At 39.4% G+C, this 25,660-nt stretch overlaps 2 protein-coding genes across 4 annotated transcripts in view; one reads left to right on the forward strand and one right to left on the reverse strand.

Moving 5' to 3' along the window:
• On the forward strand, nucleotides 1–25,457 carry LOC140913503 (uncharacterized). Of its 3 annotated transcripts, XM_078853632.1 has the most exons (11): nucleotides 1–53; nucleotides 3,247–3,354; nucleotides 3,528–3,628; nucleotides 8,139–8,222; nucleotides 10,113–10,184; nucleotides 10,262–10,360; nucleotides 12,223–12,306; nucleotides 20,228–20,344; nucleotides 20,925–20,996; nucleotides 24,161–24,308; nucleotides 24,545–25,457. In XM_078853632.1, exons 4-11 carry the CDS (start codon nucleotides 8,156–8,158, stop codon nucleotides 25,311–25,313), a joined length of 1,428 nt encoding a protein of 475 aa, XP_078709758.1. In that variant the 5' UTR covers nucleotides 1–53; nucleotides 3,247–3,354; nucleotides 3,528–3,628; nucleotides 8,139–8,155; the 3' UTR covers nucleotides 25,314–25,457. The 3 variants fall into 3 exon arrangements, with proteins under 3 accessions (XP_078709758.1, XP_078709759.1, XP_078709760.1); XM_078853633.1 differs by lacking the exon at nucleotides 12,223–12,306; XM_078853634.1 differs by lacking the exon at nucleotides 8,139–8,222.
• TUBGCP3 (tubulin gamma complex component 3) overlaps nucleotides 114–25,660 on the reverse strand; it is a 152,498-nt gene continuing 126,951 nt past the window's right edge. Inside the window, exons 18-19 of the mRNA XM_073350050.2 lie at nucleotides 2,956–3,095; nucleotides 114–1,070 (exon numbers count right to left, since the gene is read on the reverse strand). Of these exons, the coding sequence (XP_073206151.1) occupies nucleotides 1,002–1,070; nucleotides 2,956–3,095 (209 nt within the window). The 3' untranslated portion in view covers nucleotides 114–1,001. The remainder of the gene's footprint in view (nucleotides 1,071–2,955; nucleotides 3,096–25,660) is intronic.

Genomic DNA, 25,660 nt, shown 5'->3' on the forward strand with positions numbered 1-25,660 from the left:
ACATGTTCCAGTCCTTTCCAAAAATAAAATTAAATCAATGATTAAGTTACTCAGTAAGTAGCATTTCTTTTATCTTAATTTACAATATTTATTAATTACTGTGTGCATGCAGTCTAGAACGTTAGGTCTTCTGTTATGCTTAAACTATAAATCCATCACAGAAGAGCACTCAGCGAAAGATTTCAACGATGACGTAAAAATGGGTCAAGACAATCCACAAAATAAAATATCCGTAATAGATCGGGCAACAATTTAAAAGTGTTTTTAATAATTCTGCTGCTTCTTGTAATGTCGGGCACATCCACAACATAGATGAAAGGTGTAATTCCGGCTCAGGTATATGTACACCACTAGCCCTGCTCAAGCTAGTGCACTGAAAACAGCTGTGTGGCCACAGCAGCTCAGCTTAGCTGCCCGAGTATATATGTATGATCTCAGCCGTGGCTGTCCTTGCGTGGTGAGCCCGAGCTGCCACCCATGCCACTGCAGTCATACTACTGTTTTCATTGTGCTAGCTCACGTACATGCCTGCCCAAGCTGGAAATCACACCTCTCTGCCACAGAGTAGACAAACCTACTATTCGTGGTTCTTTTATTTCCCTGTTGTTATTTTCCCCTTAGACTTCATCTCTCTTCAGAGACTGCTGTCGTTTACAATCTGAATATGAAACAGGCTCTGAGATTTTTGTACTGAAGAACTAAGTGTTTTAGAAAACCACTTTGGCTTTTCTTTACCCATGCAGAAAGGACAGCAGGGGGATATTTTAGCTCAGAGGCTGTCTAAATAGAGTACGGAATGCATTAATGCTCGTTATAAAGAAGTTGGTGTCCAAATACCAAAAAGGCAAAAGGTCTCAAGACCACTGGGCTCACTACCAAACAGACAGACAGATCACAGCAGTTTCTAAAATTCTCAATTGGAGCTCTTTGCATACCTCCACCCAATATAATTGTATAGATTCAAGGCCTAGCTCAGATGCCCACTTTGGGAAAATGCTTCTTCAGTCCCTCTTCCATTTTCCTATCATCTTCAGACTGAAAGTGTGTGTCATACCAGATGTTAGCTTCATCTGTGGGAGTAATTTTATGAAGGAGAAAACTAAAGTTACTCACTTAATAGCTGGTTTCAGAGGAACAGCCGTGTTAGTCTGTATTCGCAAAAAGAAAAGGAGGACTTGTGGCACCTTAGAGACTAACCAATTTATTTGAGCATGAGCTTTCGTGAGAGCTGTAGCTCACGAAAGCTCATGCTCAAATAAATTGGTTAGTCTCTAAGGTGCCACAAGTCCTCCTTTTCTTTTTACTTAATAGCTGGAGTTTGATGAAAATCTTAATGTCACAGATTCACACTGTGCCTCCTTTCACCCTGTCACAGTTCCCAGGTAACAGCACCTCTGACCCCTCCTTGTCTCTTTGAACATTCCAACCTCTCAGGCCACCCTGCCTGGGGTGGAACCACACAGTTCTCTCACTCTCAAGCTGGGCCCTGGATGACAGTTCCCTGGTACTAATCATGGTTGACTCAGCAGGTCTGACTTACTGCCTGCAGTTCTGTTCCCTCTGGAAGCAATGACAATGGTAATTAGAGACCAAACAGCCTTCTTCAAGCAAAGTATTAGTTATTAGAACAAAGGCAGTTCAGAAAAAATACACCTTAAAAACAATAAACCAGCTTATATGCATGCCTGCTTTTTCCTAAGGTTTATCATTCCCTGCATCTGGAAAGGCCCAGCTCCTTCAGACAGTGCTACAGAGCCTGTGCTCTGGTCTACACTACAAACTTATGTCTGTATAACTACGTCAGTCAGGGGTGTGGAAAATCCATTCCCCTGTGCAATGCAGTTATACCGACCAAACCCCTGGCATAGACAGCATTATGCTGACAAGAGGGCTTCTCCTGTCCATATAGCTACTAGAGGCAGAGTACCTACACCAACGGGAGAAGTTCTCCCATCAGCATAGGTAGCGTCTTCACTAAGTGCTACAGCCGTGCAGTGGTGTAAGTGTAGACAAGTCTTGTCAGCATGTCTCCCTGTCAGAGCTCACTGACAACTGGCTCTCCTCCTTCTCCTGAAAAGTGCTTTTTAGCTGTTTACCGTCTAGTACCTAGCCTGGGGCTGGAAGTATACCATTGTCTTGTAATTGGCACCCTAAACCGGTTGTTCTCAACCAGGGGTACGCAGAGGTCTTCCAGGTGGTACATCAACACATCTAGATCAGTGTTACTCAACCTTGGGGTTGTGATTCCGGGGGGAAGGTCATGGGATGGGTTTAGGGGGGTTGCAAGTGCAGTGCCAGAGTTGGGGAGTGGCAAGCAGGGCAATTGACTGGGGCCCCATGCCACGGGGGGCCCCACAAAACTAAGTTACTGCTTCAGGCCTGGGCAGCAGGGTTGGGCTTTAGCCCTGGGTGGCGGGGCTCAGGCTTCAGCCCTGGGTGGCGGGGCTCAGGCTTCAGTAGTCTGGAAAGGTTGAGAACTCACAGCCCTAAATGTTTGGTCAGAGGTTGCTTATCCAGGAAGCCATTGTGTTCTCTTCCTGTTTTTACCTCCCACAGCCCCTATTACACTAGATGAATACATTTATACAGGAAAAAATTGTTACATCTCAGTATTTCCAGACTAATGCACAGCAACTCTGACAGTATTCATAAGATTATTACACATCAGCTCTACTTCTGTCATATATCCCAATTTGGAGTCTCCCTATTATGACTGGTTGATAGGAACTACAAGGGATTGAGCTGTAGTAACTCGTTTACAGACACAGTCTCAATGTGATTATACATCTGGGGTGTGCTTATTCTGTGTGTATGGTGCACAGCTCCAAGAGTTCAGTTCTGTAGAGGCAATAATTGCAGGAAACTAGTACCCGGTTAATGAGATACATTAGTTTTTCACCTCAATTTACATTTCATTTTGTAAGGTTACTCTTGACGTAAGGATTTTATACTCACGTTCTCGGTTTCTTTAAAGTCCTTGATAATCCACACCTTCCTCTCATGTACATTGTTTCTCTTATTAAATCCTTTTATATAAAAGTTTTGGGGTTGTTTATTTTTCTTCTCTCCTTCTGGATTAGAGATATATTTCATTGCTAAAAATTAGAAGAAATATTTTATGGTCAGTAATTCTCATTTACAATTTACTGTAGTATTTGACACTTTCAAAACAGTTTAAAATACTGTAAATATTTTCTCTCTTTCTTTCGCCTTTTCACAAGTAGTCATTCACCTATTTTATTTTAGATCATCGGATCCAAGTTCTGCACCAGAAGCATATGATGCATGAACATAAACTTTCAGAAAAACAAGATGAAGTGTTAAGCACACCTGTGAATATGACAGACATAAAAGGCAAGTATTCCCAGTTTTTAAATTTCTTATCTATCCTCTTCCGATAAAATTCATCCCTGTGCAGAGGGCCAGCACAAAGTCTGTGCATTACTTCAACTTTGGCACCAGCCTTGTGCTAGCCATCTGAATTTCATACATACAGAATTATGATTTTAATATGTACAATTATATAGTTTCAGGGCCATCTGTAAAAACACAGTTATTACCAAATGGAGTGCAGATTGATGTGCAAGAGATGCTATCTTCTAACAGCGTGACAACAGAAGCAGCTCAGGTATCTAACACTTCTTCAATGCTGATTATTAACAAGCTGCAGAAGATTTTCCCAAATATACTTTTGGACACTCGGACAAAATATAAGAAAGTGGATAATGAAAAAAAAGAAGAGGGTAAAAAGAAAAGGATGTTGTTTCCTGATTTGGAGCAAGATAAAAATACTGGTAATAACAAAGACAGATTAACAAGAACTAATATTACTATAAGATTCCATTCCAATGATAATTCAAGCCAAACTCAGATTGATATTTACAATTTAAAAAATTCAAGAGTGAATCCTGAGGTGCATATTGTCGCCAGCAATATTATTGACCAACAAAATAAAATAAATTCAGTAGTAGTACAAGATGATGTTTTGCAAGTGACCGTAAACAGTTCACTGGATAAGAAAATACAGAATAATAAAAAAGTAAGAGGAAAAAGTCTTGCAAAAATTGAGGCTGGAAATGTGGAAAGAAACTCCACAGGTAGCAACAGGAAAAAACTTCTTATAGCAGGTATGAAATTCTTTTCTCTTTTCAATAAAACATTAATTCCCTATGAAAAGCTATATCTACACTGTTGCAAAGTAAAATGATTTTTACTATTATATTATTTAAAGACAGATTGTAAACTCCTTACTCACACTGGTGAGTAATTACTCAGATGTAGTCTCATTGATTTTAATGGGACTACTCGTGAGTAAATGCTTACTGAATGCAAGTGGTTCTCAGTGTAATATTTAGATTGTAAATTCTTTAGGTCAGGGACTATCTTTTCATTATGTATGTGAAGAGAACTAGCACAAAGGGAGTCCTAAGCCTTGATTGGGTCTTCTAGTTGCTACTGCAATAAAAATATTCAATGCAAACAATAATATCCAAGGACGTGTACTTCATGAAAAGCTTGATGATTCAGCAAATCACCTGCGCAGCATACTGGAGATCAACTTCAGATAAATTTTAAATTTAAGCTTTTTTCTGAATTAAACTTGAAAATGAGTAGTCCAATCAGTGAGACAAGGTGGGTGAGGTAATATCTTTTATTGGACCAACTTCTGTTGGTGAGAGAGAGAATCTTTCGAGCTACGCAGAGCTCTTCTTAGGGTCTGGGAAACTAACATGGCTACAACAGCACTGCATACATAATACAATCAGTGTAATAGTCCATGTGTTATAAATTTTATATTAAATTCTATGTACGCTGGTCCAGATCTTCAAAGATCTTTACGTGCCACACTCACCTAATTCCCATCAAAATCGATGCACCCAAATACCTTTGAGGATCTGGGCCTCTGTTCCTAAATTTGTAACACAGGAAAATTCTGCAGCACTCTGAATTTAAACCACAACTGCAATGTACAGGTTGTCAGAAGAAACTGGAGGTTTTGGCAGATGGGGTTTTGGCTCTCACAAAAGAGTGTAAAGATGATTTGGGATTTCCCATGTAAACATCTGAATGTGAAATTGATTAATTTTAAAACTCCCAAGTGGTGAAATTGACCAAAATGGACCATGAATTTGGTAGGGCCCTTGTAATAGTTAATATTGATATTTAATTGCCATCATGTTTCAGAGTTAACACCCCATTCAGATGCATGAGAGTTGTTCCAACTTTCCAGAGCTGCTATTTCAGGCTCTCTGCAGAATCAAGGATATAGAACTGCAACCATTTATGCTTGCCTCATGTTTGGAAGGTTTTCTTTGCAACCATAAACTCTAGAAATTCTCTTCTTTTTAATATAAGATTGCATGCTGAAGCACAATTCTGGAGTAGAGTAAGGATTCTACAGCATACGTCTGTAGAATTATAGAATACATAGGATCATAATATTATCTTGTATCTTGATTTCAGCTGAAGTTTTTGAGTTTGGATTAGTGGCAGTGTGTGGTCTTTATTTTGTAACTTCATAATATCAGGTAAAATTTCTCCCACAAAGGAACGTAAATGCAAATAGTATTACCCATGGAAAAGAAGCCCTTGAGGAATGAGGAACTCTGTCCACATATTTATTCAAGTGACACCACCATAGGACCTAATCACATTAGCCATGCCATCAAGGACTCGTTCACCTGCACATCCACAATGTGATATATGCCATCATGGGCCAGCAATGCCCCTCTGCCATGTACATTGGCCAAACCAGACAGTCTCTATGCAAAAGAATAAATGGACACAAATCTGACATCAGGAATCATAACATTCAAAAACTGGTAGGAGAACACTTCAACCTCTATGGCCACTCAGTTGAAAGATTTAAGGATGGCAATTTTGCAACAGAAAAGCTTCAAAACCAGACTCCAACGAGAAACTGCTGAGCTTGAATTAATATGCAAACTAGATACCATTAACTTGGGTTTGAATAGAGACTGGGAGTGGCTGGGTCATTACACATATTGAATCTATTTCCCTAAGTTAAGTATCCTCACCCTTCTTGTCAACTGTCTAAATGGGCCATCTTGATTATCACTAAAAAGTTTTTTTCTTCTGCTGATAATAACTCATCTTAACTAATTAGCCTCTCACAGTTTGTATGGCAACTTCCAAACTTATCTGTATGTATATATATATATATATATCTTCCTACTATATGTTCCATTCTATGCATCCGATGAAGTGGGCTGTAGCCCACGAAAGCTTATGCTCTAATAAATTTGTTAGTCTCTAAGGTGCCACAAGTACTCCTGTTCTTTTTGCGGGTACAGACTAACATGGCTGCTACTCTGAAACCAGTATTTTTTTAATCTTTCAATTTTGTTTCAGAATTAAGTAAAGTTAAAGAAGTTGATATAACAAGTAATGCACAAGATTTTCCAGTGCTAATAAATAATTTCACTTTGAATAGTTTGTACAGTGTACAAAATCAAGGGCCTGGTAAGTAGAAAATGTTATGCTTGGTAAGGGTAAAATTATCCAAAAGGTCTAGATTTGTAAAACAGATTTTCCCATATAAGCAATATGATGGAGATATCATGAAAGTGATGCCATTAACTGGGGGTCAGTCTGAAAAAGCAGTTCTCTGTTGGCAGCAATAGTGGAAACCATTTTCTGCTATCAACTATATTAAAAACATTATGAAAGTTGTAAAGTCAAGCACTCAAAGATAGGAAATGCCGAAATAAGGGTTGCCTGTTTAGTGGGGTATTTGACAGCACAGGAGAGACAGTCTCTCTGCTCTCAGTTCCAGTGCCCAGCCCTGGGATCCACTGGGAGCAGCAATTACAGGGAGAGTCCCTCTGAGCCCTGGGCTGGTGCATGCTTAATTGCTCTGTGTGGATGGCAGATGCACAATCGGGTCAGCACTAGGAGCTGTGAGAGGCATAAGCATGGTCAGCAAAGATTGCATCTTCAGAGATTTTAGCTGCTAAAATATGTCTCTAATGAGCATGTGCAAACTGCAGTTTATCAAAGACTTATGATGTGATTAAACTTGGGGGAATTTCCCGAGGGATAGCAAAAGGCACGTTCCTGACACACAGGCCATCCCACTGCCAAATTTCAAGTCCCTACTCCAAAATATGGGGGTGCTACAGCATTTCAAAGAAAACGTCTCAAGAATTTTTTTTACATTTTTCCTAGTCTTATTCTCTGAAATGGCTGAACTGTTTTGGCTGAAACCTATAACTAAACTAACTAACCAGCCCAAATAATTAAAGTATCGCAAAGTTATAAGCAACTAAAACAGGAGCTAATAATAGGAAGCGTCAAGGCAACCTTAATAATAAGCAATGGTATCAGCCCTGCCTAAAATAATAATAATAAATAATAATGATGATGTTGAAGGGAGGGATGCAGGAAGAATTATGAAGGGAGGAAACATAGCTTTCAAGAAAGGTGTTTCACTCTTTTGTAACCTCCCCTCCTTCAATTTATCTCTTAGCAACTGAATTCCTAACTTAATAAATCTCAGCTGGTAGCTGGAGAGCTGCTTGATTGAGGTGAGCAAGCAATGGATAGGAGCAACAGCAGTAAAAACTGAAGTTCTATACGATCTCAAATCTTTGTGTATGGACACATGCACTTGCTGCTGCTCAGGGTACCCTTCAGTATTGCCTACTCGGGGAGGCTGATCTCGCTGGCTAGGTCCAAAACTTGGAAGGTGCTCAGTCCCTTCAATTCTAGTTGATGCCCGTGAAGGTCTGATGCTGCTTTGGAACTCCTGTTGCAAAGGGCATATGTAAAGTCTTTGAAAATGGAGCAGATGCGCCACACCAGTTTACACCAGCTGAGGATGTAGATTGATCAATTTTAATTAACAATTGTGAATGAAATTTATTCTCTCTCTGTTTTTCAACTTTTCTGAGTGGGATAGTGCTCCAGTAGTAGACCCTCTAGAGATTTGGGGACAGGGGAATGACCAGAATTTTCCTTTTGAAAAGTCTAATCCCTGGATAATCAAAATGTTTTTTTACACAGCAAATGATTTTTTGTTGATGTAAAGCCAATACATTAACCAAATCATAGCACTGATTTTCATTTTCACCAAATCAATTTTCAAAAATTTAATATTAAACATTGTACATTTACAGATTTGACAACGAATAGTATGAAACAAACAAGTAGTCATTCACCATTTTCTGAAGAAACTTACCCAACAGAGAGCAAACCAACAGGTTAGGAAAAAAGATATTTTTAAAAAAATTGTATGTGTTTTCCCCCTTCAGAAACATTGTATCATGAAGAGCTTGACTATTTAACAACATTTTCCATCCCTGAATATTTCCTACCACAGAAACTGTGAAAATTGGTTCTACTTCCAGTTAATCATCAGTCTGCTACAGGAAGCCTATTAAAACTTCTTGTACTTGGCTCAAAATTATCAAACTTTGCAGAGGGGACAGAGAAGGGTATCTCATTCATAGAGAAGCCCATATGTTCCCTTTTATGGCTACATATGTTTTTTTCAGCCTTAATTGCAGCTTAAAGTTTCCTCTGGGAATTTTGTAGAGATATGATTAAGTCACACAAGGAATTTTTGTGACAAAGGTGTTACTACAATTTGAGTAGGGTACCTATCTTTTGGGCCGCCACAGTGGGTGTAGGATAGAGATTTGGAAGCTGTTCTCCTAAAGCCTCCCTTTTTTGTCTCTCTTAAATACTGGTGTGTTGTTGAATTTGGTTATGAAGAGGAGCAATTTTCCCATTCATTGGAAGGAATTTTGCCCTCCAGAACCACCTCCTCCCATTGTTGCTCTGTAACCATAGTTGACGGAGAAGCCTGTTTCTGAGATCAGTGATGGAATATATAGCAATATAGAGATGCTTCCACCACCATCTCAGTGGTAGCAGACAGAGGCAAATTGCTAATAAATATAGCTTACTTTTCCCGAGACGTGTCAGCATCAAAAGTGTCAATAAATCAGGGAAGAGTTTATTTGTGTTTGGCATTTATTTAGTTTAGGATTCCTTTATTACTTCAAGCAGAAAACAACCTCAGTATGTTATCCAATTAGTGTACATGGTGTTAAAACATAAAGATAAATTTGCAAATTATACTAATGTAACCCAGAAAACCTAACATTAAGCCCTACCTAACATCATTGCGTTTACTGTAGTAAGTTGCCCACCATATGTACAGAAGTACAGTAGGCTGAATTAACGTTTAAATGGCAGTTTTACCTTTCACAGGCGAATGGGCGTTTGTACAACTGAAGTGCAATTTATTGTTTTTATCATCTTGTGCTGCATTCCCCCCCACCCTTTTTTCCCCTCTTTTCTTTCACGCATTTTAGAAGCCTTTTAATGAGAAAGGGATATGACAGGCAAGTTTAATTTTTCATCCCATTTTTACAATAGCAGTGGATGTCACATAAGAATTATAGCTTCAGATGGAGATTACAACACTTCCTTCAGGATGTCAAATCCCAACCTTATGGGCTTCCAGTTCCAACAGACAGCTTTGAAAATCTTAGCCTGAACACGTTCCCCATATATTTTACATATTTATATTCTAATAAGGGACAGTCCAGCTTTTCACTGAGCTCTGCAAGAAAGGAAAATTAAGATAATTGGACTCAGTAGAAATTATGACCAGTGCTTTTTAAATTCTGTTTTATTTTCTTTCCTATGAACTACTGGCAACTAGTGGTTTTATTACTCTCAAAACTAAGTAGAAAAGTGTTCTGCCTGAATGTTTACCACTGAGAAATCCTGACTGCCATCTCCAGAGTGTCTCTGACACTCTAGTGTGGCTTGTTCTGCCATCGTTGTAAGCTGCCAATCTAACAATCCTGTTTTTATTTCTGTCTACAGAACATTCTTCCACTGAGCCATTGCATTGGTGAAGCCATTTAAATTTTAGTTTTGTTATCACAGTGTTCTCGCAGAAGCCCTAAAATCCATTTGCAGCTACTCATTGTATAGCACCTACCACTTTACTAGCTACATAATTAAATCATTCCAAAAGATATTTTCATCCTCATTTTTGGTTGGCAAAAGATCTGTTCACTACAATTAAAGTATGGAAGAATTGACCACAAGTGTTTTCATATGTTTGTTTGCAGATCTGCCTGAATCGGCTACTTTTCCATTGCGTCAGTTGAACCATATTTTACAGACGCTGGAAGATCACATGGGTAAATCTAAATATTTATGGTATAACTTTTTAAATATAAAATTCAATCACTTTCTAGTAACTTAATGTTTTTTATAGGTGTTCAAACATATAATTTCCAAAGTGTAAAAGGAATCCATTCTCAAATGTCAGTGAGGATGCTGAAGAATGTATTACAGGATTTACAGAAAGAATATAGTATGTATATTTCACTCTCCATTAATCTTTATATTTTATATTATAGCATTGTTATTTTATGGATGAACACAGTTTAAAATACTGGAAACAGAGAGGATCAAATCCTCCACTGATGTAAATTGGTGAAGTGCCACTGAAGTCATTATCGATTTACATCAGCTGAAGATCTGGTACGAGACCTCTATCTTCAGTTCAGTTTTAACTTGGGCTACAGCCAGATGCTATATAAACTTCACACAGTGGAAGAGGTATTGGTAAATAACATTATTAAAATCCAGAAAATATGAAATAGTGTGCTGAATGCCTCCAATAACCAGGATAAGAGACAGGTTTCAGAGTAGCAGCCGTGTTAGTCTGTATTCGCAAAAAGAAAAGGAGTACTAGTGGCACCTTAGAGACTAACAAATTTATCTGAGCATAAGCTTTCGTGAGCTACAGCTCACTGCATCCGATGCTGTAGCTCACGAAAGCTTATGCTCAAATAAATTTGTTAGTCTCTAAGGTGCCACAAGTACTCCTTTTCTTTTTTCAGGGTAAGAGAGGCAAACGTTACCAGATAAGAAATGTAACTACGTTTACATTTCTTGAACAGAGAGAAAAAGGCATGCAAAACAAATAGCCATCCCCTCTTTTAAGAACTTACAAATAAAGGCCCTGATCCTGCAATTGCTTATGTACCTGCTTAAGCTCAAGCACATGAACAGTCCCATTGATTTTAATAATGATTTCAATAGATACAATCAATGGGACTTATTAATGGCTTAAAGTTAAGTAGATAAATAGGTGATTGCATGATCAGGGGCTTATTTATTACCCCTAAACTATGTACACAATGTAATTTAAAAAAAGAAAGCCTGCTGTAAAAAAGCTCCCTCAAATGCCATACCAAACGTATTGGTGGCTATAGTATGTACACACATAAAAACCCTGCCGCCACTGAACTTAGATCACAAGTACATTTCACATAGGCCTAGAGCTGGTGCTAGGGGCATGCAAAGAGTGCAGATGCATGCAGCACCCTATTTAGTAGCCCAAGCAATTAAACAAATAGGAAGGTGCTAGGAGGTGAAACCTCCTGTTAGGGAAGGGAGAGCAGTGGTAGTCAGGGAAGTGCCTGAAGAAACTGATGCCTCTCTCAGCAGTTCTCACACTTCCTCTGGAAAGAGGCAGAGCAAGCATTGTGTAGACCACTGAACAACCAGTCATCAGCTAGTATGCCGTGTTCAGTTTAGTGATAGAAGAGGCGCCATGCCCTGTTGCCATTGAGTTTACTGGCTTATCGATCCTACTATTATTTCTGCTTTTAGAATTGGATCTGAGAAGTCATTACAGTAGAACAATGGGTAAATGCTTTTCTTTTTCAAGTACCTTTTCCAACACTAGAAAGAATTCACCTCCTCATACACATTTGTGACATTGAAAAGTATAGTATAACCACGCTCTGCTCAGGGTAGCCCTTCTTAAATAAATATTATTAAATCCTGGGGAAAAACACTGAAAACAGACAATAAATACTGAGTAGAGAATGTTGCTTTAATGGATATTTTGCCTGAGTAAAGACTTCAGGAGTTGGCCCTGAGAATACAGAACAAAGACTCACTAGTAAAAAATAAAAATGAAAATACAAAGAAATATACAAAACCGAAGAATAAAAGAAAGGAAATAAAATATTCCTGGGCCTGATTTATTAATATCTTCAAAGGGTCGTTCGTTATGGATTAGGTTGAGAACACTAATTCCCCAAGTTGCACGTAAGCAATGAAATACAACAGTACTGCAACTTGTCAGTGCAATACTTTTGAGTTTACAGGAGTAAAAACATTTTTAAAATAAACATTTCCCCCCCACCCTTGTTGTTATAGAAACACAGGTGCCTGTATCAGTTAGTGAGAGTATGAACTCTTCAGTCATGGAAAGCATTCTTCAAAATTTAAAAAAACATAAAGGTAAGGGAAATGTGGATTGATTGGACATAGAAAGAAAATAGCAAACCAACATGCATGTTAATAGGGATGTAATTACAGTAGCCCTTGACTATTAGAAATCTGCTTCCAACAAGTTTCATTTTCAGATTCAAGGCTGACAAGTGTAAATGTCCTTCTAAGATAGTAAGTATTTTAAAAGCTACATAAGAGAAAAAACATGTTTTGAAGTTTTTACTGAAGCAAGTTAAGAATATACAGCATTCCTAACAAAAGCTCATCACATGTAATTTCCAAGGCCATCAGTTAAAATAGGCCCTGATACAGGAAGGTACTAAAACACTGGCTATCAGTTAGTTAGAGAGAGCCTTCTCAACCCCATCATTCAGAGGTATCAGAAGAGACACCACTTCCCCAGCATCACTCCCTGGCACCCCCACTACAGTGTTTATAGCAGTGGTGGTGGTTTAGGGTTGGGGGCAGAGTCCATAGGGCTGGGTGATCTCAGAACAAGTTTATTAATGTTCCTCAGGAAGCAAGTAGTGCCCACAACTATGGAGGCTGGCCAGGCATGGCTCTCACTTTGGCTTATTATGATCATACCAAAATTCATGGACTGTAAAGTATTCATTCACATAACTCTTGGGGTTTCAAGCAAAATTTGGTGTCTTCACAGCATATTTTACATTATGTATTATTTTAAAAGTGCGCTAGGAAAAGTAGCTTCACACAGGAGTAATGGTTTGTGTTTTTAATTTGGTTTTGAAACTTAATTGCGTAAGGGACAATGATTATTTACATTCAGAGAGCACTCTCAGCCCTGCTTAATCTCCTGCCACTTGTCACTTAAATTCATGTCACTTTAAGTATCCATGAATGAGTCTTTCTCCCAAGGGAAAATGGCTCAGAACTGCGTATGGGCATGTGCTGCCTGATGTGCACTCCCCTGATGGAAACCTCAGCAGTGAAGACAATGGAGAATGGACCCTGAATGTTAATAAACTAGTTAGTTAATCCCAAACCATCTATCTGCAAGAGGCAGAGAGTGAGCAAGGTGGGGCACTCCATCTTTTCTGCCCCATTCCCACCCAGCTGCTGAAAAGAGGGCTCTACCCTCTCATTCCTGGCTGCTGGGAGGAAAGGGAGGCTTTCTGCTACTGTACCCTGGCAGCTGTCTTCTGCCCTCTCTATGACTGGGGGCAGAGACGTTTTGGCAGTTATAGCATTGCTAGGCATTTTGACTGAATGCTGGAGCTGTCCATCTGCCTGATCTATGGGCATGGGGCAGAGCAGGGAGTGCTGCTGTGATTGTCACTGCTATAGCTCTGCCTAGATACGAGCAAGTGGAGTATCATTCAGTGATAGCAGCAGCAGGACTCAGGGTTTGCAAAAGCCAGCAGGTGGCAGACACAATGGGCCCTTTCAGAGTGCAGGCCCTAATTACAGGCCATCACTTCTAGCTTCCCTCCACTACTCGATATATCGTTAGCTACTATTTATTTTCTTAGAATTTTTACTATCATAGATTTAGTTTCTACTTTAAGGGACAGCTCCAGCATGACCCAATATGCTAAAAGAGTCACAATTGAAGACATTAACTTTTTTATGCAAGATGTTATACAATAGATCTCTAAAGACAGGAATCTGATGCCATTTGTAGTGAACATTGTAGAGTTGAATCAGCCTGGGGACAAAGAAAACAAAAAATGTTTTATGATAGATAGTTTATCGTATATACTGTAACTATTTGCCTTGTACAGTGTTTATCCTTCCTACTAGAAACAATCTGTTTTTAAAGGGGGTACCTAACTCAAGAGAGAGCTTTCATTCTGTGGAATTTCCTTAAATTAAGCAAATTTTAATTAACAGGGAACAACAGAAATATTTGTTGTGCTATCCTTCTGCTTGCAAATTATTCTGTATTTGAAACACTAGATGCTAGCAAGTCCTTCTGTGATTAGTATGTACAAAAAAAAAAATCTTTCAAGGGACAATTAATTTTCCCCCTAAAACATTTATACTAATCTAGTTCTCTCATTATTGGACCAAATTCATCCCTGGAGTAACTTCAATGATGTCAGTATTATTACTCTAGAAATAAATTTGACCCAAACATTTTTAAAAAGTCATTCTATAATGGTTTCTTTATGAACCAATTTTTTAAATTATCAAAGCTGAGATTTGAAGTTCTCCGTGTTGGACCTTTGTTCCTTAAGGCACCATAGTTGCCAAGCCATTCTCTCTCATTGCAGCTTCAGAGACAAAGTGCAATCCTACAAAGTTCCAGCAGGCTGCTGAACTGTTGGGCATTAAAACTAAGGCAGGATTAAGGCAATTCAGGGCCACACTTTTTGGCCAGGACCCTTCCTCCCACTTGAAGTGGTAGTGGTTGAGGGCCCGTCTCCCAGAGAGGCAGGGATATGGAGCCCCCTTCCTCCCATCCCTGCCCCCCCCGCGCAGGAGCAAGAATAGGGTTCTCCCCCTCCGCTTAGGAGTAACAGGATTGTTTTGATGGGTGGTCTTGCCCAGAACAGTAGGGCTTAGAGCTAACATCCTACGGTGGGTAATTTTAGACTGCAGGCACTGGCTGTGATTGCAGCTCAAGCAAACATATTTGAGCAAGCTTTATTCTAGCTAATGCAGGTCTTGGATCAGCAGGGCTGTGGCAGCACGAGCTGTATGAACTTGTCTAGAATGCTGGGTAATTACACATGGGGTTAGCCTGTGCTGAAGGTCATGCTGCCAGTTTCACTGTTCCAGGACCCGAGCTAGCTAGAATAAAGCTAGCTCACGTACGTCAGTTCACGATGCAGTTACACTCTACACTGCAATAAAAGACCTGTGAAACAGCTCCAGCTAGCCCGGATCATCTGACTCAGGCTCATGGGGCTTGGGCTGCAGGGCTACAAATTGTAGCATAGATGCTTAACTGGAAGCTGGGCTGTGAAACGCCGCAGTGGCAGTGGATTTCAGCACCCCAGCTCTAGCCTAAGCCGGAGCGTCTGCTATTCTGAGCCCCACAGCCCAAACCCAGTAAGCCTGAGTCAGTTGACCTGGGCTTTGAGACTTGCTGCTGGGGTTTTTTTTGTGTAGTTTAGACAGACCTGAGCTGTCTGGTGTAGTTCACACCTCTTAAGCTATTATTCCAAGCTGTCAGTTTACTTAGGCAGGCCTCACTGCATTGGTTACACACGACTAATGTTTTCAAGCTTTTTTCTTTGGAAGCAGGAGGGCTAGCCATTACTTTTTGGAAAAAAAAGAAAAAGAAAAGAAAAAGAAAAGAAAAGAAAGCTGAGATTGTGTTATCATAATGTGATTCCTGGAGCTGGGGTCCTAGGCGAGGGCTTTAAAAGTTCATTAATCCTGCCCTGATGAAGTCCTATTTTCAGTCATGACTGACACATTAAGCCTCTGGGTGGCTCATGTTTTCCACAGTTGGTTCTGGCCAAAGGTGAATTCTGTTTGGTTACTTTGAGCAAAAATAATCCAACCACTTTTTTTTTTTTTTTTAAGTGAGGGGAGAATGAGGAAAGCATATTTTTCTTACTTTGAAATTCTTGCAACTTTTGGTGTTCACTACCCAACAGTCAAAAATGCCGTGCTTTGAATATGGCAGTTTGTCATGGAAATAATCCTCATTGACAAATAGTACATATGTGGACTTACTCTGGAGGAAACTGGTTTGGATTTGGCAAGTTCTGAGTGTTTGAAAATTTCACAACGAGAAGATAGTAGTTTTTTTGCTAAGCTTGTTAAAGATGAACCTATTACATCTTGTGCAATCATAAGAGGACAGTGACCCTATCGTGTGGTGGTGCTTTTTTGGAATACTACCCCTATGCACATATAGTAGGTATCCACAGAAAGTGACTGACCAATGTTCTTGGGCTTGCTTTCACTCCTACAATGTAAGTAACTGGTCCCCAGATCTGCCTGAAGAGCACTTTCTGTTCCTGTCCCTCCCTCCCCAAAGAACCTGGAACCTGTGAGATAAACTCAGGGAAAAAGTGATCAGAAAGTCATATATCTAACTCAGGAACAATATGTATGATTGCTTCTTTCATTCATCTGAGAAGATCTAGGTATGCTAAAGACCAAATTGCAGATTTAATGAGGTGTTACTGTCCCAGTTATAGAGAGCAAAAACAGTTCAGGAGAATTCAAGATATTCTGGTGCTTTGGAACAAAACTATTTCTCTTTCAATACATGCAAGTTTGATTTTTGGCATATGCAATAACAGTTTCCTTCATATGCAGCCATCCTCTATTGAAGCCTGCAAATTCATTAATTGCATGATAAAAAAGCTTTATTTCACTTACTTATAATTGCTTAGTGAAGCTTTACCAGAGAAAGATTTGTTTTTACTTCCATACCTGGAAGAGAGATCAGACCATCAGACTGATTTTGATAAATGTGCCACTTGGCCTTTTGTTAGAGACTGCTGTTTCCAGTACAATTAGGGAAACCCAGGTAAAGATCTTATAAGTCAGAGTAGCTCATTTCCTAATTTAATGCTATTCATCTTCCCTCTCCTCCTTACAGGTCCCTCATAATTGGTGACTGTGTTCCCATTCATACGATTTTGGGCTCCCACAGAAAAGCTTACATACATAGAATCATAGAATATCAGGGTTGGAAAGGACCTCAGGTCGTCATCTAGTCCAACCCCCTGCTCAAAGCAGGACCAATCCCCAACTAAATCATCCCAGCCAGGGCTTTGTCAAGCTTGACCTTAAAAACTTCTAAGGAAGGAGATTCCACCACCTCCCTAGGTAACGCATTCCAGTGTTTCACCACCCTCCTAGTGAAAAAGTTTTTCCTAATATCCAACCTAAACCTCCCCCACTGCAACTTGAGACCATTACTCCTCATTCTGTCATCTGCTACCACTGAGAACAGTCTAGATCCATCCTCTTCAGAACCCCCTTTCAGGTAGTTGAAAGTAGCTATCAAATCCCCCCACATTCTTCTTTTCCACGGACTAAACAATCCCAGTTCCCTCAGCCTCTCCTCATAAGTCATGTGTTCCAGACCCCTAATCATTTTTGTTGCCCTCCGCTGGACATTTTCCAATTTTTCCACATCCTTCTTGTAGTGTGGGGCCCAAAACTGGACACACTACTCCAGATGAGACCTCACCAATGTCCAATAGAGGGGAATGATCACGTCCCTTGATCTGCTGGCAATGCCCCTACTTATACATCCCAAAATGTCACTGGCCTTCTTGGCAACAATGGCACATTGTTCACTCATATCCTTCTCGTCCACTGTAACCCCTAGATCCTTTTCTGCAGAACTGCTGCCAAGCCATTCGGTCCCTAGTCTGTAGCAGTGCATGGGATTCTTTCGTCCTAAGTGCAGGAGTCTGCACTTGTCCTTGTTGAACCGCATCAGATTTCTTTTGGCCCAATCCTCTATTTTGTCTAGGTCCCTCTGTATCCTATCCCTACCCTCCAGTGTATCTACCTCTCCTCCCAGTTTAGCGTCATCTGCAAACTTGCTGAGGGTGCAATCCACACCATCCTCCAGATCATTAATGAAGATATTGAACAAAACCGGCCCGAGGACCGACCTTTGGGGCACTCCACTTGATACCAGCTGCCAACTAGACATGGAGCCATTGGTCACTACCCATTGAGCCCGACAATCTAGCCAGCTTTCTATCCACCTTATAGTTCATTCATCCAGCCCATACTTCTTTAACTTGCTGGCAAGAATACTGTGGGAGACAGTGTCAAAAGCTTTGCTAAAGTCAAGGAACAACACATCCACTGCTTTCCCCTCATCCACAGAGCCAGTTATCTGATCATAGAAGGCAATTAGATTAGTCAGGCATGACTTGCCCTTGGTGAATCCATGCTGACTGTTCCTGATCACTGTCCTCTCCTCTAAGTGCTTCAGAATTGATTCCTTGAGGACCTGCTCCATGATTTTTCCAGGTGGGGTGAGGTGAGGCTGACTGGCCTGTAGTTCCCAGGATCCTCCTCTTTCCCTTTTTTAAAGATGGGCACATCATTAGTCTTTTTCCAGTCATCCGGGACCTCCCCCAATCACCATGAGTTTTCAAAGATAATGGCCAATGGCTCTGCAATCACATCCACCAACTCCTTTAGCACTCTCGGATGCAGCGCATCCAGCCCCATGGACTTGTGCTCGTCCAGCTTTTCTAAATAGTCCCGAACCGCTTCTTTCTCCACAGAGGGCTGGTCACCTCCTCCCCATGCTGTGCTGCCCAGTGCAGTTGTCTGGGAGCTGACCTTGTTTGTGAAGACTGAGGCAAAAAAAAGCATTGAGTACATTAGCTTTTTCCACATCCTCTGTCGCTAGGTTGCCTCCCTCATTCACTAAGGGGCCCACATTGAAGGAATTAATCTTGCTTCTATTTTGCAAGTTTTTTTAAAAAAAACCCTATTCCTGGGATTTCCCCACATAGAATATTCTAGGTAATTTATATGGGCCTCCAATCACACTGCTGAAGATCAGTCTGTACTCTCTTGCATGCGTTCATTCTTTCATCTACAAACAAACTGTTCCCAGCCTATCTGGGATGTCCTAGTTATGGAAAATTAGACACATGTGGAAACGATACTGTGGTTGCCATTAAAAAGAAATAACTTGCCAGTAGATATTAAGGCCATACATATAGACGATAGTGACAGGTACTTTAGAAATGTAGGTAGGTAGTTACCTATCTGCAGTAGGTACTACAGTGTCCCACTATTCTTGGAATAGGCAATATTTGTGGTAAAGGGTAGTACAGGTTGGCAAATATCAAATTTTTAAGTGGTGTCCACTGTCCATAAATAAGTTAGATTGCTGTTTAAACTCCTTTTCAGAGAGAAGGATGTTTGCTGGCCAGTACAGTGTGATCACTGCCGCTGCTATTTGATAACTGTTACCGATGGACTAAGAATTGCACACTACACTGCTCTGTACTAAAACTACTATTTTTTTGTCCCCCACTCACTTGTTTACCTCATTCACTTGTTATATCTTGTTCTTTTTTTTAGAGTGGAAGCTCTTTGGAGCAGGTGCTGTCATTCACCTTGTGTTTATACAGAGCTTAGAGCACAATGGTATCAAAGCCTCTAGGGTTCACAATAATAATGATCCACAAGGTCTTTAGAACCTTTCCCATGAGACCCTCCCATTACTCCACATCTTCCTCATGGCTCTTCTTTAATGTCACTTCTCCCCCAACCTTTTTGTGTCCCTGGCAGCATATGGAAGTTTGTAGTAGGAGCTGAGTCTAATAAATTGTTAGTTTTGTGTTGAATATTGCATTAGCGGTTATAAACTTTTCAGTTACATGACAAATGTTTTGTACTTTTACTTTGTTACCAGTGTTACTTTTAGCATTTATACTGATGTAACATGTTATGAGCGAATGTTTCAGTTATCCATTTCCTCTTTGGTACATTAATATTATGGGATTACAAACTTTTTGAAATATAAAACATTTTAAAATATTTTACCAGGGTGCCTTGAATATATGTGGGCAGTGATTTGGCTCTGTCCACTTTCTAGCGGGATATTGTGCCTATAGTGGCAGGAGTCTACATAACAGGACTTGCTTCTACAAAATTGTGGGGTGGCGGTTGTGTTTCTGTTAATAAAATATTCAGCTTCTTACTGTAATTTGCTAAAAATGCAGTAACTGGAATGTAAAGTAAAATATATGCAATGTGGAAGTCACCCAATGTGTCTGGTTTACCTATCTGCATCAGTTAACTGGATTTTAAAAACTATTATGTAGTTTAATTTCCTCCAGAAAAATAGGTGGTTTGTTTGTTTGGGGCTGGACGGGTGAGATGACTCACTCACAAAAATACAAAATGATCTTTAACTTTTAAAGCTGAGAAATATTACATCATTGATATGGTCATCATCAGCTAGTGAAGACTTAAATGCCATTTTAAAATGAATTGTTTTCTCTTATTAAAGAGAAGTCAGAATCCAGTGAAAAGGAAAACAAGACACAGACCCCTTTTGAGGGACATAGTCGCAGTCTACAAGTCTCAGATGAAAATCTAGAACAATTTAAAGCAACACCTGTGCCAGGTAATAAAACGGAGTACCAAATGAAAAGGTCTGCTGTACGTAATGGCTCCAGTTTTATCTCCTCGTATAACCACCACTCAATGGCTTTTCACTTCAGTTGTTTCCTGCTAAAGAGACCACTGCCTACACACCACTGGCTGATTTTATATTAAACTACAACAGACTGCACCCAAATCTGAGGGGTCAGTCTGTGCTTGCCTCAAACTGAACTTCAAAGTGGTACCTGAAAGTTTTGCATTCACAAAGCACGTAGTGAGACATGTAACTACCCCTGCAGGTGTACACAGTGTCAGAGGCCAGGCTTTAAAATATTAGTACTGTAACTGTCAAATTTTTCAAAATAAATCAGAAAAAGCTTTTCTAAGTTTATCTTCCTGACTTTAGTGTCCAGATATCCCTGCCATAGGTGCATTAGAAATGCCTGTACTGGCTCGCAACATCTCCACATATAACCTGTTAGCATGTCACAGTTATGGGCTGAATAAGTGATTGCTGAGACGCCATAATTTGCCTTAGTGGTTATTGTACTACTAATTACGACTCACACACTTTGAATTTACTCTTTTTTCCCCCCAAACAGAGCCTACAAGTGTCACAACAAAGGCAAACATGAAGGATGCCAAACGATTTGAATTTTTTAAAGAGCATGAAGGTAAAATATTGGCTGCTACTTATTTTAAAAAACAATAAAGCTGCACATTAAGACAAGGGTTTAGTGTAGGCAAACAGATAAAATACCAGTTTGCTCTTCCTGCCCATCTCAACAAAACGTACTGTAGTTTAGTTAAATGGAGTCTTACCTAATGCAACAGGGGTATAATTTCAGCTTTGTTGTCCTGTATTTATTGACTTAGTAAGCTACTGCTATTTTTAAACTCTTGATTTATGCCTTTCAGTAGAGTTTTATTCAGCTAAAATGTAGCGTGTGTGTTCAGCTGAAAGAGGGCAAACATTTTTCTATGGCTATGGCAATTTGTTTGCATAGACCTCAATTACAACATTAAAAGGGCAGATTGTGTTGTTGTTGGGCTGCTTAGATTACAATAAAAGCATCTAATAAAGTGAGACATGAGAAATCAGAACTAAATGCTATACAAAAAACTGTGGTCTACCTATTTACTACATTTACTTTTGTACTCAAGCTGCATGGCTTTGGTTTCAGAATTCATCAAACAAGTCACAAGAAAATAATTTACAGATGGTTCACCGATAAGGCTCTTGGTTAGCAGGACTTCATCTATGGAATAAAGTTCAGCTGACAGATAAAGAACAGTTAAATAAATGCAGTATTGCTATTTTTAATATGAATGCAACAAATAAATGGGTGTGGATGTATTTTCTCCTCAAGTAGCCAATCATCCAGTTGAAAACCTACAGCCTCCGATTCCTAGAAACTAGACCGAGGGAAGAAAGGACTACTAGTGCCATTTATTGGAGAGAATAAAGTGGAGTCCAGTAGCAGCACAGCTGGATGGTCGCGTCTCTCTAGACGCACTGAGAGATGTCTATTTACGTTCGTAGATTTTAGTACGAGATATATGCTAAATTACTGCTGTGAGTGCTGGCTTTTGGATTCCAAAGTACTGTGGCTGCAGATTAGGTTGCCAGAATTAAGGGTGCTGTTTCTAAGGAGTAGATTTAGTACAATATGTGTCCAGCTTCTATGCATACTGATTTTTCTGGGCTTCCAAAGATTCGTTCTGAAGCCAAATGTTTACTGGCAGAGCATCGGAGTTCAAGGTCAGATTATGGCAGAGGCAGTACATATAGCCCTGAGGGAAGAAAATCATCTCTCTGGGGACAACCTCAACTCAGCTGCAGGAGCAGCACTGATTGGCTTTGAAGGGGGAATCATCACAATGAATTATATTAAGAGTAGAGAGATTAAGTAAAATGTTGAAATGGGTCCTACAAGACACCCCTTGCTTTCCTTCTTCTCTCTAACAAAACAAAAAGGAAGAGCAACTAAGAAGGGGTGAAGGAAAGCAATACAGACACTAGAAGGGAGATGGAGACTAGTAGGAAAAGGGTCTGGGGAGAAGAAATAAATGAAAATCAGTGTGTGTATGGGGGGGCGGGCAGGGTGGAGATACAAGTCATGGAAGCAAATAGCTTACTTATAGAGGCAGGACTGTTTGACAGAAACTCAGAAATTTCTACCCCTAAATCTTACTCTTTGAAAGAGATAGAGGGGTGTTTCATTATTACACATAACCCCCTACAATAGGATCAGACATTTTAAACTATGGCTTGTTGCTATTATAAATATATTTATTAAGCATGACCATCTATTCACTCATCTCAGTTATTACGATGCTTCTATGCATTTTGATTACAAGAGAGGAGAGTTAGGAGGAGCTATTGTGTGACAGAGGCACATACAGAGTAGTGACGAGTCCTGTTTTAGATCTCACATAAACAAGGTTTAAAAGTATTTGGAGAGAAACAGAGGGCCACATTCAACATGAAGTAAATGGTGGTAAAGCCAAATTTAGCAGATATTTAAAGAGTGCTGTAAATTAAACATGTTTAGGGCATGAAAAAGTGAAAGTTGCAAGTTTGGCTTTCATTGCCTATGCAAAACAAGTGTAACTTCATGCTGATGGAGTGGAAGAGTGTTGTAATGAGCAGGGAAATGAAAGCTGCCCTCCCATTCCCACCCACCCACTCCCCATTCTAATTTACATCCACACCATCCTCAACACATCTGAGAGAAAGTCCAGGCCCAGCATAAGCCAGTGCAGCTACCATTAACTTCCACACAAGTTGTATCCACTTATGCTAGCCTTGAATTTGATCCGGAAATACCAAATCAATGGTTACACTCATTTTTACACACCCACTGAGGGTTTAGCTTAGCAAGATACATCACTGCTTGCCTAACTTTCAGCATATGAGTAATCCTAATTGTAAGTCAGACTCAGTATCTGTTTACACTTTAAATAGTGGTGTAAAATGCATGTCAGGTGTAAGAAGAAATATCAAACTTGCACGGTTTTGACATTTAGGCCTCAATTCATGAAGGTTCTTAAGTACATGCCGAACTTTAAGCATGAGTAGTCCCAGAAGTCTATAAGCTTAAAGTTAGGTACACGTGTAAGAGTATCTTGATGAATCAGGGCCAAAGTGTCACATCAGTGCAAGTTACAATACTTCACTTCTTGCACCTGACATCTAATTTACCCCATCATTTAAGTCGCTGATGAGTTGATCCACAATGTGTCGTTTGAAATGGTCCTTTGTTTGGATAGGTTATATGACAGCAAGATTCCAAGGCAAAGATAATTTGTATTTAAAATTGGTCCAACAATGTAAACACTAAATACAGTGCTTGGTTTAAATAAATAATAAAACTTTACAGCCTTCCTTAAATACTGAAATTACAGTTCACTTCCTGTTGAGATTTAAGGCCCAATACTGTAGTCCTCACTAGCAAAGCTTTACTGGCATGAATGGGAGAGAATGTATGCTTGTCTGTTAGCTGATCTGAGTGATTGGAAAGGGAGTAGAGACAGGAGGGAATTTGGCTGCATCCTTACTAGTCGATCTATACAAAATATTTAAATTGCCATAGTCATGAGAGCAATTCAAGAAAATACCAAAATATATCCCAAAGGGCATAAGTTGCATAACTTTAAAGAGCTCTGTTTGGTGCTACTTTAATGCAAAAATGTAACAGGATTTTTACTAATACAAAGAAATTACAAAAGGAGAAGAATGTTTTACTATTATTTGCAGCAATGTTTAGAACACATTGTTAAATTATTAATACTACACATTTTCCCCTCTAATGTGGAATTGTATAATTTCCTTTAGGTATTCATGACAAGAAAAAAGCAAAAGCTGCAGATCTTAAAGGCCTTCTCAAGCACATCATCATAGCCTGTGTAGCAGTCACTGGTTTGATATTGGCTGTAATAGTGTTGATGCACATATTTACTTCGATATTTCCGAAGAACAAACAGTGAGTTGTTGTTTTCCCCCCCATTATATAGTACATGGTTGCTATTGAATAATTAAGATGTTATGGTTAAATACACATCACGGTTTTTTGAATTCTGGAACATAAAGTGTTAATTCCTCAAAGTAAAAGACAACATCAGACTGTAAATTAGGTTTCTGCTGTAAGATCATTTTTAAATTGTTATCCAAATTCATAAAAATGTATATTGGTTTCTGAACTTATTTTTATTATTGCAGGGAACCAGTAATAACTAATACTTACAACATTTACAAAAGAGAAAACCCAACAAAAGATGAAGCCAAATCAATCTCGGAAATAGATTGCAAAGACCTGAAAAGAGACATTGCTGTAGTGAAAAATCAGTGTGAACATAGTAACCTGAATCAACTACCAGCGCATTTATCAACAGAAGAATCTAAAGAAAATGGTAAAGACTTAGAACCTTCAAAAAAACAACCAGGCCATAATCCTTCCTCCATTAACTCACCATCAAAAAGGACTGATGAAAGAAATAGAATTCTGTCAACGTCAACTGAACCTGTAAAATGTAACCACTCTTCACAAATGCCTCCCGACAATTGTTCGTCTTCCGAAATGAAAACATGCAAGAACCACAGAACTAGACCTAGAACTTTAAAAACAAATCAATCTTGTTGTCACAAACCAAGACAACATTGTACAGAACCAAAAGAACATGGCTATAAAAGACTACGGGATAAAGATATCGCTCTTCATAGAAAGCATTTAAACCATCAAAGATCATATAGGCATGACAAACATAGATCAAAGTCTACAAAATGTAATAGAACTCATGCAAATTGTTCACTCCTAGATGGATGTTGCAGTGACTCAAGTCCTAGCGATGACTCTTCATCAGATTTATTCATTTCTTCAGATACAACTGCAAACACACACCTGTCAGACACATCTCAACATGATGGTTCAAAGCGTACATGTTCTCAGCACAGAAAGGGTTCTTGTAGCTCTGATTCATACTCTGATTAGAACATTAGTAGCATTCAAAGGAGTAAACATGATCATTCTACATGATCAGTGAGAGCCAGCAGCATGTAGTACCAATCATTTTATCACGTGTGATCATGATAGTCCTGAGAGTCCTGGAGGTGGTTTTCTTTTGTAATCATGCTAATAAATAAATATTTTTATATTAGGCGTCAGTACTTGCTAATGTAGAGATTAGTTTCAGGTTTGTTCATGACATTTTATAAACTATTAAGCTAACATGCACATTTTCTTCATATGTTTGAGTTTTCACAATGCCCATAACTAACATTGCAATACTAATACCGTAAATGAGTGACACAGAAAAGACCCATACTGAATGTGAATCT

This window comes from Lepidochelys kempii, chromosome 1 (genome assembly GCF_965140285.1).
Source record: "Lepidochelys kempii isolate rLepKem1 chromosome 1, rLepKem1.hap1, whole genome shotgun sequence".
In the NCBI taxonomy this organism is placed as follows: domain Eukaryota; kingdom Metazoa; phylum Chordata; order Testudines; family Cheloniidae; genus Lepidochelys; species Lepidochelys kempii.

Excerpts from the sequence above, each read along its gene's own strand:
- LOC140913503 (XM_078853632.1), top strand. The coding sequence starts at position 8,156 with ATGAAACAAACAAGTAGTCATTCACCATTTTCTGAAGAAACTTACCCA. Across the intron at positions 8,223-10,112 it reads AACAGAGAGCAAACCAACAG|ATCTGCCTGAATCGGCTACT; the intron begins GTTAGGAAAAAA and ends GTTTGTTTGCAG. Across the intron at positions 10,185-10,261 it reads GACGCTGGAAGATCACATGG|GTGTTCAAACATATAATTTC; the intron begins GTAAATCTAAAT and ends TGTTTTTTATAG.